This window comes from Chenopodium album, chromosome 22 (assembly GCF_948465745.1).
Source record: "Chenopodium album chromosome 22, dcCheAlbu1.1, whole genome shotgun sequence".
Lineage (NCBI taxonomy): Eukaryota > Viridiplantae > Streptophyta > Magnoliopsida > Caryophyllales > Amaranthaceae > Chenopodium > Chenopodium album.
This window is the reverse complement of record NC_137855.1, coordinates 7,157,057-7,175,220: the sequence shown is the minus strand read 5'-3', so window position 1 is coordinate 7,175,220 and position 18,164 is coordinate 7,157,057. Positions and strand designations below refer to the sequence as shown.

At 36.0% G+C, this 18,164-nt stretch overlaps 3 protein-coding genes across 6 annotated transcripts; all 3 read left to right on the top strand.

Annotated features, from left to right (window-relative positions):
* Positions 1–43: 43 nt before the first annotated feature.
* Positions 44–4,933, top strand: LOC145604952 (uncharacterized). The gene is made up of 6 exons (XM_081660948.1): positions 44–411; positions 1,770–1,954; positions 2,775–2,972; positions 3,098–3,216; positions 3,640–3,745; positions 4,015–4,933. The coding sequence occupies exons 1-6, from the start codon at positions 132–134 to the stop codon at positions 4,570–4,572; spliced, it is 1,446 nt and encodes a 481-aa protein (XP_081517074.1). The 5' UTR covers positions 44–131; the 3' UTR covers positions 4,573–4,933.
* Positions 4,934–5,711: 778 nt separating this feature from the next.
* LOC145604725 (F-actin-capping protein subunit alpha-like) lies at positions 5,712–10,914 on the top strand. 3 transcript variants are annotated; one of them, XM_081660652.1, is made up of 10 exons: positions 5,712–6,008; positions 6,122–6,237; positions 6,757–6,846; positions 7,504–7,568; positions 8,001–8,162; positions 8,838–8,907; positions 9,035–9,112; positions 9,808–9,882; positions 10,206–10,241; positions 10,541–10,914. In XM_081660652.1, the coding sequence occupies exons 1-10, from the start codon at positions 5,900–5,902 to the stop codon at positions 10,646–10,648; spliced, it is 909 nt and encodes a 302-aa protein (XP_081516778.1). In that variant the 5' UTR covers positions 5,712–5,899; the 3' UTR covers positions 10,649–10,914. The 3 variants fall into 3 exon arrangements, with proteins under 3 accessions (XP_081516778.1, XP_081516777.1, XP_081516776.1); XM_081660651.1 differs by having other exon boundaries at positions 8,829–8,907; XM_081660650.1 differs by having other exon boundaries at positions 8,808–8,907.
* Positions 10,915–11,265: 351 nt separating this feature from the next.
* LOC145605074 (pentatricopeptide repeat-containing protein At5g15010, mitochondrial-like) lies at positions 11,266–17,822 on the top strand. 2 transcript variants are annotated; one of them, XR_014105000.1, is made up of 2 exons: positions 11,266–13,369; positions 17,121–17,822. XR_014105000.1 is itself a non-coding variant. In XM_081661091.1 (1 exon), the coding sequence occupies exon 1, from the start codon at positions 11,413–11,415 to the stop codon at positions 13,147–13,149; it is 1,737 nt and encodes a 578-aa protein (XP_081517217.1). In that variant the 5' UTR covers positions 11,266–11,412; the 3' UTR covers positions 13,150–14,827. The 2 variants fall into 2 exon arrangements, 1 of the variants encoding a protein (XP_081517217.1); XM_081661091.1 differs by lacking the exon at positions 17,121–17,822 and having other exon boundaries at positions 11,266–14,827.
* Positions 17,823–18,164: the final 342 nt, after the last annotated feature.

Genomic DNA, 18,164 nt, shown 5'->3' with positions numbered 1-18,164 from the left:
TTCCCCCGGCGCATTTTATCACACTTTTCCCCATCACTTTCCTCAAACCACCGTCGCTTTCTTCCTCTTCTTCTTTCTCTCTCCTCCAAACAAACAAACACACTCTCAGATTTTCTCTCTCCTCCATTGAAATGGTGGGCCAGCAATACCAGTATCACTACCACCATCTCCTCGACAGAGGCGATCTTCTCAAATCCAATGCTCGCTTCTTGCAGCTTCAGCTCCGCCAACGCTTCCGTGTTGCCGTCGATCGTCATCTTTACCGTCGTCGTGATTCTCTCTCTTCCGCCGTTGATGGCCGTGTTTCGGCCGCTGTTAAGCGTTGGTTTCATCGATTTCGTGATTTCCGTCGTGATTCTCTCTCCTCTACCTCTGCGTCTCCCTCTTCTGCGTTCTCCCGCATTAAACGAGGTAAGTTTGTGATTTTGGTATGAAGATTTGTTTGATTGTTGTGTTATGCGGTGGATTGATGTTTTTATTGCATTAATTTGTAATTGTTGTATGAGCTTACTGTGTGCTTGAATTTGATCATGATTGGATTTTTTTAGGTCAGGTTGAAGGTGTATTTAGTTTGATTATGCGTTGAGTTGATGTTTGTTTTGATTTGATCAGTTTTGTATCGAAGTATTTATAGCTGATGATGATCTACGAAGTAAATGATACTAGTATTTTGCTTTAGTAATATGAGCATAATGTATAAATTAAACTGCCTCAAATCATGTAGTTTTATCAATTATTGTGTGAACTCACTGCGGAGTATGTGATAAATTTGGTCGTATTAGATATGCTAGGGCAGATTAAGGGTGTATTTGGAGTGGATGAAGGAAACGGATTGGAATGAAATCGAGTGAGAGAGGGAAAGGGTAACGATAACCGTTTGATGGATTGTTTGGTATTAGGATGAATTGGAATGGAATCAATTGAGAGGGGGAGGAGAGAAATTGAGGAAGGTAACTTTCTGTGCTACCAAACTTGTACAAGTTTAAAGAGGGAGGGTAGTTGAGTAGAAACTTTTACCATACAGCTACCTATAACTGAATTACTTCAGTGATTCTGTTTTCAGCTCCATATATTTTCGTACCGAACATGCTCCAAGTGTTACAATGTTTTAAGTGATGAAAATGGAATCAATTAACTGTTACTATTACTCATTGTTTGGCATGAGAGGTGTGGTATCACACTTCATTTCCTAAGGGTATAACCCCCATTTGTTACTCTTTCAACCCCTATGATAACAAATTTGTTTCCCTCCTCCATCTGCAATTTGATACAAGAAATTCCTTTTATTATTTATACCGGGAAAAGAAAAATGGTAACACTTATAGTTGCTCTTTCTCTGTCTTATTTGTTTTCTTCCCAATATTCATACCAAACATACATTTATTGTTGAATGCTTGAATTATATTTCGTGGATGTTTGTATGAGGTTGGGAAAATAAAATATTGAAGAGGAGATAGGGTAATGCTAACCAATACCATTATTTGTTGTTTAGTATAAAAAGTAATTATTTTCTAAGGATTGGGATATGAAGAGGGTAAAACTTAGTTACCAACTTACCATAGGGTTAGAAAGTGTGCTACGGGTGATAATTATTACCTTAAGGAAATAAAGTGTATTACAACACCCCCCATACCAAACAATATGTAATGGAAATTGTGTATTAATTCCATTTCCATCACTTGCAAATCAATATACTGAAATGCACTTATATATAAGTTGAGATATGGATAATTGTTTGTTAATTCCGTGAAAAATTTGAATGTATGCAGTTAAAAGGGATATATATGCTGAAGAAGAGTCAGCTATCACCCGCATGGTTCAGGCTGTGGCAGTACCTGTTCTTGGGAATGTTTGTCATGTATTTATGCATGGACTCAACCGTGTCCAGGTTTATGGTGCAGAGAAGTTACTTAGCGCTGTGCAGAGTAAATCTAAAGAGAAGCCTCTGATAACAGTTTGTACCATTTCCTTCATCTTCCTTTACTGCCTAGAGTATTTCCTTCCAATCATTGTGTGAGCGTCGTTCTTCTTTTCTACCCTTGCTTGAATAAAGACACTCGATCGGCCCGACTTTCTTAAATTCCCACCACCGGCTCTTGACGAGCCTTGACCGGGCGGGGTAGGCAGAAGTTGATTCGGTAGATCGAATAGAAGTTTCAGCTACTGCTCGTGATAATGATTTTTATTAGCGAGAAAGTGGGAAGTTTTTTGTTGGTTTTTATTCCTCACTCTCTTGTTCATCGGTTACATTTAGAGAGTTGTATCTGAGGTAGAGTTGAATGTTTTGGATGATGTGTGTTTGTGTGCATGATGGTCTTTTGTTTATGTTGGTTACTTGCTTTATGCTGAGAAGATAATTTATTAACAAAGTAGAATTAAATTTGCTCTTAAATTAAGGGCAGTTTCTATAACAACAGTAAAAGTCACAACAAATTTAATTGTTGTACATTGCAGATGAGTTATTTATTGTGATGTTGAGTAAAAAATTGCTGTTGGCACGACATTTTTAGAAAAATCACCCATGCTGGCCTATCATGGACTCATGCTTGCTTTATACGGGCCTTACTTGCTTGATGAGCTGAAAAATCATGTATACCAGTCAATACATCATCATTTATGGTTAAATTTATGCACTCTTCCTTATTTCGTAGGTACTAATATTTGTTGAAGTGTATAGTTGTATCTCTGTAGCTCTATACATAGTGGGAGAGAGTTCTTTATAAGAAGGAGAGAAACATGATCTGATGTGGCCTTAAATTGCTTGTGCATTGTAGGTTAGTAATCATGTTGCTTCTATGGATGATCCACTTGTGATTGCATCGTTGCTCCCTCCACGTGTTCTCATGGATGCTCAAAACTTAAGATGGACCCTCTGTGCAAGTGATCGATGCTTCAAAAATCCAGTCACTTCTGCATTCTTCAAGTCGTTAAAGGTTTTGCCAGTTTCTCGTGGTGATGGGATATACCAGAAGGTATACCAGTTTCCTAAATAGTAATTCATTTGGTACTGTAATGTAATTTGTACTTCGTATGATCAATATTGTATCATTTTGTTTCAACTGTGTTTACACTGTATCTGTGGCTTTGCCTGCTCCAGGGCCTGGACACAGCTATATCTAAACTAAATAATGGCGGATGGGTTCACATCTTCCCTGAAGGTAGCCGTTCACGAGATGGTGGGAAAACTATTGGGTCAGCCAAGAGGGGTGTTGGGAGGTCAGATCTTTATGTCAGTTGTTTATAAACTTTGTAGTCTTGATATTCTAATTCATATTGCTGTGAGGGGTCTTCTTTATATCAACTTGCCCCTTCCCCCAAAAAGAAAAAAAGCAATCATAGTAAAGATGAAACTGCACTAACTCATGAGAAAGTAGAAAGTATGATAATTAATTAATGAATATGTCATAAAGATCTTTAGTTCTTACAATGCATTTTAATGAACTACATGTTTGTTGACGATAAAGCATTGCATCTCATTGTTTGTTCCTGCTCTGCTTTAATTATCACATGCATGTTTTAGAGATTTTTTTTTTGGGGGTGGGGGTTATTGAAAATGTATAGTTTGCATTCGTACATGTTATACTTCTGAATATGGCAGGGTTCTAAATAGTTTTTGTGTGTGTGATTTTTCCTTTACAGGTTGGTGTTGGATGCTGACAAAACACCGATTGTAGTCCCATTTGTGCATACTGGTATGCAAGAGATTATACCTATTGGAGCCAGCTTTCCAAGGATTGGCAAGACAGTAAGTTAAACTTAGCTACTTAGCTCTTCCCAGATTTTGTATGCATCACGTAGTGTGTTATCCAGTCGCTCATCCCACAAAACCAAAGAACAATAATTTTTTTTTTGTTGAGGGTTTAGTGCAATAGCATTGATTCTTTGTTTGTTATGCTATGTTGAGAATAATAGTGCAGTTTCATTTCCTTAATCCATTGACTTGTGCAACTGTTTTCTTGTTAATTTGTTTTGCTGGCATGAGTAATAATTGCTTCTGCATGTGGAATTATGTAGGTGACTGTACTTATTGGCGATCCTATGGTGTTTGATGATTTGCTTAATGCCGAAGAAACAGATCTTGCATCAAGAGGGGACTCATATGATGCTGTGTCTACAAGGATAGGCCAGAAACTGAATGAACTGAAACTCCAGGTGGACAAATTGGCCCTTGAGAAACCTCGTCAAATTAAAGAATATGCCTTAAAGGGCATTGACCGAGCTGCTGAGATCATGCAGCAGGTTGATTGGGAGTCATTTGGCTTGAATAATTATATATCATCTCAAGACGACTCAGAAATGTCTGAACTAGAAAGGCAAAACAAAGAAGTGATTCACTCACATCAAGAGGAGTCTATTTATGAATTCGATGAAGGTACTAGGTTTACTAATGGCAGCATTATGTCTAGAATCCAGAGTTTCACGAATTCCACAGATTATATTGGCTTTGCTGTAAGAGGTGTATTACCAGATCAGTTGAACTTTGTGTCCCGAGAATATCGGCAGTTGAATCCCTTGAGGGCATGGAAACGATACTTGGAAGCTAGTTATGGTTCGAAAGTGAATTTATGCTAGCGCTTGATAGTGAAGTTGAAATTAACAGTATCTTTAGTTATAGACTTGTAGCGGCTTTCCTTGGCTTGGTGTACCCTAGTCATCAGAAGGAGCGCACTGTAAGCCTGAAAATTGTACAAAGGATAGGAATGTCATCTGACAAATGTAGATATGAACTAATTACTTCTGTTCTTAAAGGCAGTAGTTTTGTCCCCCTAGTTTGTAGTTTCAACCCTGAAAACTCAGGAAAATGCCAAGTTAAGGGATGATGGCCTGATGCTGAACATTCTGTTCTGTAGTTGGCAGGATATGATGTACTATGATTTTTGAATGCTGAAGTTTTGTTTTGTTTTGTTTATTGAGTTTTTTAGTTGATACTTGAGTGAGTTGAGTCCCAATTTTGCTGCTTCAAAAACCATTTAGGTGCTTGATTTTTTATTTATTTATTTATTTATTTATTTATTATTATTATTATTATTATTATCATTATTATTATTATTATTATTAGTATTATTATTATTAGTATTAGTATTATTATTATTATTATTATTATTATTTTATTTTATTTTTTTAAAAAAAATATTTTTTTGAGTCTTCTCAAGTCTCTTGCTCAACATTCAAGAGTACAACTAGTGGTGGTGAGTTAGCGACTGTGGCGTGGTGCTCCCATGCATGAGCGTGCATGATACTCGATTGGATGCTTGTTACTACGAAGCATATTTTATAGGATAGAAGGTTGAAGTAAAGAATTTATGGAACATAAGATCTGAGCTTGTTATTAAAATGTTGATAATTCCATCTTAGGCTACTTTATCCATTAATTTAAAGTAATCAAATTCTGACACATTAAGATTTAAGTTAAGCTAAGTCTTGATTGGGTATTTAGGTAGAAAGATCTTGTCATTAATCACAAGTGTCCCTATAAATCAAATTAGAGACTTGTAACTAAGAACAACTCTCTTATCATCTTAATTTATACACGTAAATGTCAATACGAAGTAGTCTGTATTATTCCTCGACTATTCCTATCCGACTATTTCCATCGGATTATACGAACATGGACCCCATCCCCCTATACACTCTATTATTAAAATATAAATTTTTCAAAATTGAAACGGACAACGAAAGTCCCATCTCCCAGACTCCCATCCCAAGCACACCACAATAATTAAAAAAGTGTCGCAAATTCTGCGCTGAAATCATTTCAAACCCACGTTACTACTTCCTTCCCCTTCGCACTTTCTACCCAGACAGATACTCACTCAATACTTCAAACCAACGACACCCCCCCTCCTTCATTTCTAGAGAGAGAAAATCCATTTTCTTAGAGAGATAAAGCTCAACTTCCATGGCGGACCATGACTCCGACCTTCAACTCAGCGATAAACAGAAGATTGAGATTGCCAAATGGTTCCTCTTAAACTCTCCCGCCGGCGAAATCCAGTACATTTTCAAAGGTCATCTTCTTTTTCTCTCTCCAATTTTCGTCGCTTTTTTCTTCGTTGATTTTTCGTGGTTTTTTTAGATTTTATTGCTGATTTTTGCGTTTTTTTGTGTTGTTGATGAATAGATTTGAAGACGATTTTGAAGGATGATAATGTGCATAATTTGGCTGCTTTGGAGGCGTTTCCTCAGTATAACAAATCTCATTTGATTTGTCTTGAGCTTCCTGATAGAAGTGGTGATGTTAGTGTTATTTTCGACGTTTTCGGCCTTTTTACTTTTCTGTCTGTTTTTATTGTTATTTGGTTTGTATTTTAGATGTTGAGCTTTTTGATGTTTTAGGGTTTATTATTGGAAAATGTTGCGGGTATATTTGGCTGCATTGTGAAATTGTGCCTAAATTATTGGTATTTTTTGTGGAGGGAATTAAGTAGATTAATCACAAATGATAACCTTAATTCTTCACTTAATCGGTCGGATTAGATTGACATTTAATTGCTGAGCTACTTTTTGTTTGATGTGTGTGAAATGTTGCACTATGTCACTAATTTGGTTAAACAAGACTCTTTATACTATTTTAATTTTTGTTTATTCTTTCGATTTTTCGTTTTTGAGTGCCTTTTAAGAATGTCAATTAGTGAAATTCTGATGTTAGATATTACTGATATTGGAGATAAAAGATGTAGAGTGTATCCAATGACACGGGATCTGGGATACATGCTTGTGATGTCTATGAAAATTAATCTTCTTGTTTCGTTGCAGGTGATTATTGCACCATTCAGTGAGGTTGCTGAGAATGAGTATCTTGATCCTAGGACAGCTCAAGTTGCTATTGTAGATCATGTCAAACAAGTGAGTCTTTACTTCCATTTTCTACTCTTTTCTAATCCTGTTTTAAATTTACAACCTGACATAATAGGTCATATAGAGAACAATAAGGGTTGGTGCCTTATATATATATATTTTATAATTATGCAATTCATACTATGGAGTACGGAGTACTATTTTTCACTTTACACCAAAAGAACAAGGATCAAGAGATAATCCATATCTCAAGCTGGAGTTTTCTTGAACTCTTGGGTGACCATCTTATGTCAATTTCCTCAATTTTTCATAAATGTTAGATTATTGAAAAGAACTTGATATGTCCTTCTTAATTATTGGGTCTGCATTTATTATACTCTTTATCAGTTTTTTTTGTTTCTTTTGACATCCATCTACTGGAAATGGTATTATATGCCTATGATCTTTGTAATATGTTATCCCTTTGTCATTCCTACCTTTGAATTATCTTTGCTTGTTTACAACAAAGGAATTTTCCCTCCTTCCCAGGGTAAGGGGGGTTGGGCCACATTATTAAAGGATTTGATGGAAGCATGTCTTCATGTTAAACTTTTGTTAAAAAAAAAAACAAAAAAAAATCTGCATCATAGTCTTATACTTGTCTTTTTTATACATGTCTGGAAATTCAAATTATGATTTTTATCATAACTTGCTAAACTGGCTCAGGCTTGTACAGAGGCGAGACCTGCTAGTGACGAGGAACTTCCATCTTCCTACATTGAGGACTTCAGGTGGTTTATTGCTTTGGTACTTTGATCTCTAATATGAAATGCCTTGGTGACTGACGTTGTGCTCTGAAGTATAGACTTACCTTTAAAGCCAGGACTTTTCTTAGTAGTCTGAAAGCTGTTGGTGATAATAGAATTGAATGGTTAATTAGTTGTTATATGTTTCCATACTGCTTGAATTCTAGATAAATCAAATGAATGAGTAGGATCATATATCTCTCATATGAAAGAAAGTGTATAGTTGAACTACTTTTTTTGTTCTTCTAGGGACTTGATTCATTTATGTAACGGTCAATTGAATCTAACTGACAATGCTTAAGATACTAATTAAAGTTGGATTAAGATAAGTTGCATGTCTTGATATTCTGGCTTGTGGATTGCACTCTTAAATCAGTCCTGTTGTTCTACAGTTAAATCTTTTGACTTTTGTTGCAGATGTGCTTTGGATGCTGAAATCATGAAATATGCTAGTGAAGCTTATCCAAAAGGGTTCTCTGCAGTTTATTGTGTAAAGGGGAAAGATGTGGAAGAACCTGGGTCTGATTTTGAGTTAGTTGTCGTTATTTCTGCCGCCAGGCTCAGTCCTAATAATTTCTGGTGAGTTCATCTGCACTTATTTTCCTTAAGAGCTACTATTATTTGTCGGCTTTACCCATTTTTTCTTGTTTTTTAGATGTTAATTCGGATAGCATTACATATCTAGTCCACCTTGTGTTTTTTAGTCGGTGAAGTTTAGAGGTCTTGTGAGTTGTGAGAGCTCCATTCATGAAGTCTCTATGCTAAGTTTTTTTATCAGAAATTTTGGTGTGTCGCACTTAAATGTAATGCAAATAGAGCAGGTATCATTTGATATTCATCATCATTTCCGGACACATTTGTTGGTACTGTGCAAATGACATTTTCTTTATATCTGATTCATAAAAAGAGATATAGCTACCTTGCTCTTGAATGTCATTTTGCAGTTGCCTAGTGCCTCAGAAAGCCTGTAGCACCCTTATCACCCTAGCACTCAACATCTTATTATATTATAAAATACAATACTATTTTCATGTTCCTAAGAAACAACTGAAGATGTAATCTGCATTGCACCTAAGCTGGGATGTAATTTTAAGTCCCTTTATGTTTTGTGTGTCATATATGTTTTTGTATAGCTGTTTTAAATCGTGTAATAATTCCTCCCCCCCACCCCCCCCAAGTGGAAATTTTTTGGAGCTTATCTTCCAGCTGATCATAGATCTAAAGTATCTTTGGTGTATCACACAGCAACGGAAGTTGGAGATCGATATGGAATGTTGAGTTCAAGGATGAGGATCAAATGGTGGAAATACGAGGCAAATTGCAGGTAGTTGCAACTTGCAATTGGATAGTATTGGGGTTTTGGGCAATTTTCATATTTTGTGTTAAATGAAAGAAGTTACTTGAAGTTTGATCAATGGGTTCTGAAACTCTTGTTAATTTAACTTGTTTAGGTAGGGGCTCATTACTTTGAGGAGGGAAATGTTCAGTTGGATGCAAACCATGAATGCAGTGATTCAACTCTACTACAGGTGAGTTAAGATTTAATATTTTTCATCTGTTTTCTTTCAATGTTGTCATGTTAATATCTGGCTAGGGCATTGTCATTATTTCGGACCTACTGGTTGGTATGCTAGTCATTGTTGAAAAGAATCTTTTCTTTTCTGAAGACCTATAATTCTGACTAATGAAAGCTTCTCACCAAGCAAAGGGTGTTGGCTTACTCAGAGTTATATACTTCGTAACTTGTTTGGTTGTTCTGTTTGCAATAATACTATTGTTGAGATGATGTAGCTAAGTCACACTCTTGGAGCTATCCTTTTGAGCTCTCTCCCTAGTAAGCTATGCTATTGCTTATCTTCAATGGGCGTACACACCTTACAGTGCTACACACTTGGTTAAATGTTATTGGGATACTTAACTATACATATTACCATTATATTCTGTAAATTTCATATGCCTTGTGGACATACATTGACTGTGTAAAGAAGACTTTGCCCTGCCCTGAAGCAAGTTAACTTGTTCCCTAATGGATCTCTATTGGTGGGGTTGGCTGCAGGAGTTGTGTTTATGACTAATTCCCTTTTGCTTTTTCCTTCCCAAGAAGAAAGATTTAGCCTATCTTGAGAAATATGTGCTTCTATCGCATATCTGTCTGATCTGTGTTTCACCCTCTACACACTTAATTAAACTGCTTGTGTCCTGAGTATTTTTCATTTTGTTTCAGAACCCAGAAGATTCAGCCTTAGCCATTGCCAACATCATTCGGCATCAGGAAACAGAGTACTTGGCAGCTCTGGAGGTAATTTTATATGATTTTCTGACAGCTAGTTTGTATAAATCAGGATGTGGAAGAGAAAAGGTAATAATGGAATATAAAAAAAGTAGCGAATGAGAGAAAGGCTCCTGTTTCTCCAGTTGTCTTTAAAGTAAAAAAGATCTAACACAGTTCTTAGTTCTGCTGCCCCTGCCATTGCAAATTTTCAATGAAATTGAATATCCTTGCTTTCCATTCCACATTTTTTTTTGAATTAATGTTTTGGTTTACTTTTGGATATTTTCTTTTTTTGACACAATACTTTTGGATATTTTCTGTTTCCTTTGCTGATAACTTTTCATATACAGGCTTCATACTTAAAGCTACCGGACACCACTTTCAAGGTACTTTCTATCCAAGCTTCTTGTTGTTGGCCTTGTTGCTGGTTTTGTAACTTTTTATTATATCCAGCTAATTCAGAATTTTAGTTTCAAACTGTTTTATGATTTAGAAAACAGCCACTTTGTATATTTGTTTTGATTGTGTGATTGAAATTATTGGTTACAACTGACCTGCAAAATTTAAAAGTCATGGATGTGTTGAGGTGCTACATGAAAGAGTTTTGGCATAGATGTTCATTTGCCTTTGTCTTTACAACTCTCTCATTACTTTCTGAGACCTTCTCTTACAATTGTGATGGCAGGATCTTCGAAGAAAGCTACCAGTTACTCGAACTTTGTTTCCTTGGCACAGCACTATGCAATTCAGCCTAACAAGAGATATTGCGAAGGAACTTAACATTCGGAAGTGACCAATGCCAAGGCTGGCGTAGTATATAATTCCTCGGTCTTTGTGAATGAATTGAGTATCTAGAGTTAGATTTTCCTCCCTATGTAATCCAATTTTCCAGTTCAAGGCTCATCATTTGTTCGATGACACTGCTATTACTTGTTTTGATCTTGGTTTTGATGTAAAGGTGTATAGTTGATAGATTGCATGCCATTTGTTAGTATGAAAATGGTGAAACTTGTGTATGCTTGAATTACATTCAATCTAAAAAGTCAGGCTGCTTGAGCATGAATAGTGTTTTACTCTCTCCGTATATGTTGAATTTTTTGTACTATGAAGCATTTACATAATTCACTTTGACGTATGTTACGAGTAGCATTTTTATTTATACAATGGCATAAGCCACTGATAAAATTTCCTTAATTCGCCTGTCAGCTTAATTGATTTTTTCCACATTATTTGGCGTGGGAATTGTTCAATTAGCTTTTTCTTAATAATTAAAAATCTTTTTTAGTGAGCTTTTTATCAAACACCCAAATTAACTATTTAAATTGGTTAAGCCTTTAAAAGAACTTAATAAGCTAAAAGCTCTCCGAAAAGCTCGTGATAGGTCCATAAATACCTAAAAGTTACAGTATCATTCATCAGCCGCACTTCTGCACAAACAGCGCGTTTTATACACTCTGCCTTCTCCGGAAGAGTAGAAAATCCACTTCTTCTGGAAACCAAGGAATGATGTTGCTGCTTCAATGGCGGAGAGCTGATTCTCAATAACAGAGCTCCACCATGGCATTTTCTCCTCAAAGATTCATGGGGTTTGCCAAAAATTCCAGGTACTCCTATTTTTCTCTCTTCTCACTATCCCCCTTTTCTCAATTTTCCACCATTAAAGCTTCCTCTAACTTCGAACAACAACAACAAAAAGAAGATGAAGATGATAATCTGTTACTTATACACCCAACTACTAATTCTGGTATTCTTGACGAATCAAAGGTACTTGCTGAACTCTCAAATCTATTACCTTTTAATCGGACAACTACAATCCCTAATAATCTCTACATTCCTAATTCAGAGGAAACCCTAATTGAAAATCAAACCCTAATTAGGGTTTCCCCTGATGGGTTTTTACCGTTAGAAGATAAATTACGTGGGGTTTTTCTTCAGAAGTTAAAGAGTAAAGCTTTGGTAGAAAATGCCTTAACTGCTGCTTTAGGTGATGTACAGCTAAGTGTTGATGTTGTTTCTAGGGTTTTAGATAAGGGGGACTTAGGGGGTGATGCTATGGTTTTGTTTTTTGATTGGGCGATTAAGCATGATAGTGTTGGTAGAGATTTAGGGGTGTATAATGTGATTCTTAAGGCTTTAGGGAGGAGAAAGTTATTTGATTTTATGATGGATAAGTTTCGAGAAATGTATGTTGAAGGGATTAGTATGAATTGCGGAACGCTTGAGGTTGTGATGGATAGTTTTATCAGGTCTCGCTTCGTAGCTAGAGCGGTGGAGTTGTTTAGGAAATTGGATGAGTTTGGGATGATGTGTGGTACTGAGGAGTTTAATGTGCTATTGAAGTGCTTGTGTAAGAGAGCTCATGTGGGCACTGCTAATTCGTTGCTGAATTCGATGAGGGGGAAGTTGGTGTTTGATTGTGTGACTTACAATGTGGTGATTGGTGGGTGGGCGAAGTTAGGTAAGGTTAGTGAAATGGAGAAGTGTTTGGAGGGGATGGTAGAAGATGGGTTTTATCCGGACTGCGAGACGCATAGTTGTCTTATTGAAGGTTTGGGTAGAGCTGGTTTGGTTGATGATGCTCTTAAGATCTTCAAAAGTATGGAGGGTCAAGGGTGTCAACCTAATATAGGAGTTTATAATGCAATAATTGCTAATTATGTCTCTGTTGGGAATTTTGACGAATGCATGAAGTATTATGAAGAAATGTCAAGAAATGACTGTCCACCGGACATAGACACGTATGCAAAAATTATTTGTGGTTTGATAAAGGCCCGAAAAGTAGCTGATGCACTTGAGATGTTTGATGAGATGTTGCGTAAAGGAGTAATTCCTACCACTGGGATGGTAACCTCGTTCATTGAACCATTGTGTAATTATGGCCCACCTCATGCTGCCATGATAATTTATAAAAGTGCTAGAAAACAGGGGTGTAGAATATCATTGAATGCTTATAAGTTGTTGCTAATGAGGCTTTCCCGATTCGGCAAATGTGGAATGCTTCTGAAGCTGTGGGATGAAATACAGGAAAGTGGATATTCTGCTGACATTGAAGTTTATGAGTATGTTGTAAATGGATTGTGCAACAACGGACAACTTGAGGCTGCTGTATGTGTTATGGAGGAGGCTCTGCGTAAGGGGTTTTGTCCAAGCAGGCTCATGTATAGCAAACTGAATAAGAAACTCATGGCTTTTAATAAAGTAGATAGGGCTTATAAGCTTTTCCTTAAAGTAAAACAAGCTCGTGTTAATGAAAATGCTAGGAGATATTGGCGCAGGAATGGCTGGCATTTTTAAGATGGCTACTTGTGTAATTGTGATGCATCATATTGAGATACAAAAACTGATTGCATCAGAGATGCTCAAAGCCACATCACTTGCTAAACATCCAAGGCTTTGCTGATGACAATGTTGAGACCTAGTGAGAATATGGGGTTCTTTTATTCCTCAGTCAAGGACAGGGAATAGGATTTCGAAATGCATATATTTTGTACGTGCTTCAACTGGTATCGTACAGGTAATATTGAGGTAGTACTTTTGTATTTCTCTTTCATACTATGGTAATAGCATTATCCATGGAGTTTTTGGGAGGGGATTCAGGAAGGGAATTAATCTGGAAATATATTCGTGGCCTTTAGGTTCTGAGTGTTTTTTTATTAATGTGTATCTATACCTATATCACGGGATCCAAGATTGGCTATGTGTCTTTGCGTTGTACATTTATTGTTTACATATATTAATGAACCATGGGTGTATAAAGACTAGAGACTATGTAAATGTAATAATGCCTAAGCAGCCTAACACATTGTTTCTTAAAGAGATTTAGCCATGAAATTATGGTGCCCTCATTTGCATCTCAATAGTTTAGGGACACTGCATGTTGAATGATAAGTTTAGAATGTCTGAAAAAGCTTCATATATTTATGAGTTAAAAACAGTTCTCTCTCAATTGCATGGTTTTTTTTCTTCTTTTTTTTTTCTATATCCCAACACATCCTCTAATTATTACTTTTTATTGAAATTTTTTAAAATGGTTATTTTTCAAAGACAACCATTGTAACAAAGCAATCACAGCAATAGAATTGCCAACTTGTGTGGTTGTGGTTTCTCTGTTACTAAAAGAAAACCCGTTGTAGAATCATTGCAGCATGCATTAATTGCTGTACAGATATTGGTGATGTGTAATATATATTTTATATGAAATTTGTAGCTATTCCTTATAATGAAAATTTTCTATAGTTTGGTCATTACTGGCACAACTTTTTTTTTCTATTAAAATGCAAAGAATTGTGTCCCTAGCACACTTACAAGAGCTGCACGTTTTATGGCATTCAACATCTTGTGTAGTTCTGCTGATTCATATTTGTCCTCTGGTGCCCACAGTAGATCTCTGGGTCAGAATTATGAAATTTAAGAATGGTTGTAAAATTTGTGACTCTCAGACTGTTCACTCTTCCTATTAGTCAGTCAAGGTTAGAGATAGTACTGTATGCTATTTTTTATCTAAGCTTTTTCATTCATATCTGTGAGAATTTAACTTGACATGTGTTAAAACAGCAAAATGATTTATGATTGCACTCATTCTCGAAGTACATTTCTATGCTGACCTTTAGAATGACACCTTTTGCCATCATATGTGCCAAAGCTTTAATATATGTGCCCTTCTTCGGGTTCTTGCTGGAATGATGCTATTTAGCCAAATCTGATACAGATGTGCTCCTTGTGGCTTATTTTTTCTAAGGTCATTATATTGCCAATTAAGTCATCTAAGGGCCTGTTCTTTTCAGCTTAATTTCAGTTCAGTTCAGCTCAACTCCAATCAGTTTCAGTTGTTTTCAGTAAATCGGAACAGGCCCTTAGTGACCTCTTGTGTGCACTTGATGATCTTGGTTGAGATGTCACAGGTTGTAGCGTATCTGTGTGATTGATATATTTTGGAGATAGGTTTACATGCTGACCAGATAGCTGCCCTGGGCCTCATTGTACAATATACAGTAGATGAGTAATTTTAAAGATTGTTATATCATGCTTATGTATTGTTATGATGCTAGCATTAGGCAAATTTCTGTCAATTGCTCTTACAGTTTTACAGGTGCTGTTTTAAAAATGGGTCAGAATTATGAAAGTTTAAGAATTGTTGTAAAATATGTGATTGATATATTTTGGAGATAGGTTTACATGCTGACCAGATAGCTGCCCTGGGCCTCATTGTACAATATACAGTAGATGAGTAATTTTAAAGATTGTTATATCATGCTTATGTCTTGTTATGATGCTAGCATTAGGCAAATTTCTGTCAATTGCTCTTACAGTTTTACAGGTGCTGTTTTAAAAATGGGTCAGAATTATGAAAGTTTAAGAATTGTTGTAAAATATGCGACTCTCAGACTGTTCACTCTTCCTTTTGACTGACAGTCATTAGTCAGTCAGGGTTAGAAATAGTGCTGTATGCTAATTTGTATCTAAGCTTTTTCATTCATATCTGTGAGAATTTAACTTGACATGTGTTAAAACAGCAAAATGATTTATGATTTCACTCATTCTCAAAGTGCATTTCTATGCTGACCTTTAGAATGACACCTTTTGCCATCATATGTGCCAAAGCTTTAATATATGTGCCCTTCTTCGGGTTCTTACTGGAATGATGCTATTTAGCCAAATCTGATACAGATGTGCTCCTTGTGGCTTTTTTTTCTAAGGTCATTATATTGCAATTTAAGTCATCTTAGGGCCTGTTCTGTTCAGCTTAATTTCAGTTCAGTTCAGCTCAGCTCCAATCAGTTTCAGTAGTTTTCAGTAAATCGGAACAGGCCCTTAGTGACCTCTTGTGTGCACTTGATGATCTTGGATGAGATGTCACAGGTTGTAGCATATCTGTGTGATTGATATATTTTGGAGATAGGTTTACATGCTGACCAGATAGCTGCCCTGGGCCTCATTGTACAATATACAGTAGATGAGTAATTTTAAAAGTTGTTATGTCATGCTTATGTCTTGTTATGATGTTAGCATTAGGCAAATTTCTGTCAATTGCTCTTACAGTTTTACAGGTGCTGTTTTAAAAATGGGTCAGAATTATGAAAGTTTAAGAATGGTTGTAAAATATGTGACTCTCAGATTGTTCACTCTTCCTTTTGACTGACAGTCATTAGTCAGTCAGGGTTAGAGATAGTACTTTATGCTAATTTGTATCTAAAGCTTTTTCATTCATATTTTTGAAAATTTAACTTTACATGTGTTCAAACAGCAAAATGGTTTATGATTTCACTCATTCTCAAAGTACATTTCACCTTTTGCCATCATATGTGCCAAAACTTTAATATATGTGCCCTTCTTCGGGTTCTTGCTGGAATGATGCTATTTAGCCAAATCTGATACAGATGTGCTCCTTGTGGCTTTTTTTTTTCTAAGGTCATTATATTGCCATTTAAGTCATCTTAGGGCCTGTTCTGTTCAGCTTAATTTCTGTTCAGTTCAGCTCAGCTCCAATCAGTTTCAGTTGTAAATCGGAACAGGCCCTTATTGACCTTTTGTGTGCAGTTGATGACCTTGGATGAGATGTCACAGGTTGTAGCGTATCTGTATGATTGATATATTTTGGAGATAGGTTTACATGCTGACCAGATAGCTGCCCTGGGCCTCATTGTACAATATTCAGTAGATGAGTAAGTTTGAAGGTTGTTATATCATGCTTATGTATTGCTATGATGCTAGCATTTGGCAAATTTCTGTCAATTGCTCTTACAGTTTTACAGGTGCTGTTTTAATAATGGTTTTTTTACTTTCTCCTTCTCATACTTAAATTGAAACAATTATGTTGAAATGTGCCTGTGCCATCCTCCATTTACTAACTCCCTCAATTCCCCTTTTGTTTGTACTATTTAGGATTTTGTCACTTGTAAATTTTTGGTTGGGTTTACTATATGATGAGAAATGGTGGTAGCTCAAGTTGTAAACGTCAGAGTTATGTGCTGATGGAGTGAGCATATGTCAAGTCTGATGTCTATGTGAATTCTTGAATCTTGAGTCTGTACTGTTAACAGTGGTGTTACATTCTCAAAGATTATTCAGCAAGCAATGCATTTTATGATTGTTCTTTTCACAAGTTGGGTGCACGAGAAAGGCAGTCCTTGGCCAAGATTTACAGAATTATGTATATTTGCATGTGTGTTCTCATGTGTCTTGCTGACTGTTTGTGTGCTTTCATTATAGCGTACAGTCTGTTCCAATGACTACATGCGCAAAATAATATATTAATCTGTTTGCAGCAATTAACCTGGTTTCCCAGGTGATCGGCAAATTTAAAGAGGAGAATATTTGCTACATTACCATTAGGTGATCTGAAGCAGTGCCTTTGAGGAATGAGTGAGCAGTGTAGGCCGTCAGATACTCTCAGATCATATCCCCTTGAAAGCTAGCACTGGAAGTTTTTTTTATCTTCACAATGCTTATCTCGAGTCTACCAGTTTGTAAATCTCTGACTCTATGATCTGATAATGCCTACTATATATACCCCCATGGCTCCGTTGTATAAAAAACCAAGTATATTACAATAAATTAGGACTTCTAGGTTGTAGTGCTATGCTTTTTTTTTTTTTTGGTTGTGATTTTGTGCTTTATAGCTGAAAATATTGGGGCTGTTCTTATGCGAAATACGAAGCGCTAACTGTTAAGTTGGTTTATACAGGGACATAGTATATATACTAGACATATTACAAAGTGTTGGTTCAACTCAGCTTTCACTATTTCGGTATTTTCATATCACCTGACAGAAGGGAGTCTACAAACTCAAGTGAGCAATCAAGTGGCAACACAATAGTCATCTGTTTTTTACAACTGAGTTAAACCATAACAAGTTACCAACCCAAGAAATATACTGCGGAGTAGTTTTGTGTATCCGAACCTACATGAACAGAATTTTTTATTTTATATTAAAATTTCTAACACTGGATTAGAAAATCGTTCATACAAAGTCTATAAACAACGAGTTAAGTATTAAACAAGGGACTCAATTCTTGCAAAATGTGGGGAAAGGGGACTCTATTTATTTTATAGAGAGAAAAGGGACTGGGCTAGAATGGGTTTGGGTTTTCGGTGGGTTCTAATTAAATAAGGGAAAGAATTGAGTCCCCTTGGTTAAACAATTGATTCAATTTGGTCAACTAAAAAAAAGGAGTGTGTTTCTTTTTGTTTTTTTTTTTTTTTTTGGTAAATATTTTAATTTAAGACCAATAAAAAAAAAGAGTTCCTTACTCTTTTTGGAACAAAAATAAAGCATAAAATTACAATACTTTGAATGTTTATTTTCTTCA

Excerpts from the sequence above, each read along its gene's own strand:
- LOC145605074 (XM_081661091.1), top strand. The coding sequence starts at position 11,413 with ATGGCATTTTCTCCTCAAAGATTCATGGGGTTTGCCAAAAATTCCAGG.
- LOC145604952 (XM_081660948.1), top strand. The coding sequence starts at position 132 with ATGGTGGGCCAGCAATACCAGTATCACTACCACCATCTCCTCGACAGA. Across the intron at positions 3,217-3,639 it reads GCCAAGAGGGGTGTTGGGAG|GTTGGTGTTGGATGCTGACA; the intron begins GTCAGATCTTTA and ends TTTCCTTTACAG. Across the intron at positions 3,746-4,014 it reads TTCCAAGGATTGGCAAGACA|GTGACTGTACTTATTGGCGA; the intron begins GTAAGTTAAACT and ends GGAATTATGTAG.
- LOC145604725 (XM_081660650.1), top strand. The coding sequence starts at position 5,900 with ATGGCGGACCATGACTCCGACCTTCAACTCAGCGATAAACAGAAGATT. Across the intron at positions 8,163-8,807 it reads CTCAGTCCTAATAATTTCTG|TATCTTTGGTGTATCACACA; the intron begins GTGAGTTCATCT and ends ATAGATCTAAAG. Across the intron at positions 8,908-9,034 it reads AAATACGAGGCAAATTGCAG|GTAGGGGCTCATTACTTTGA; the intron begins GTAGTTGCAACT and ends TAACTTGTTTAG.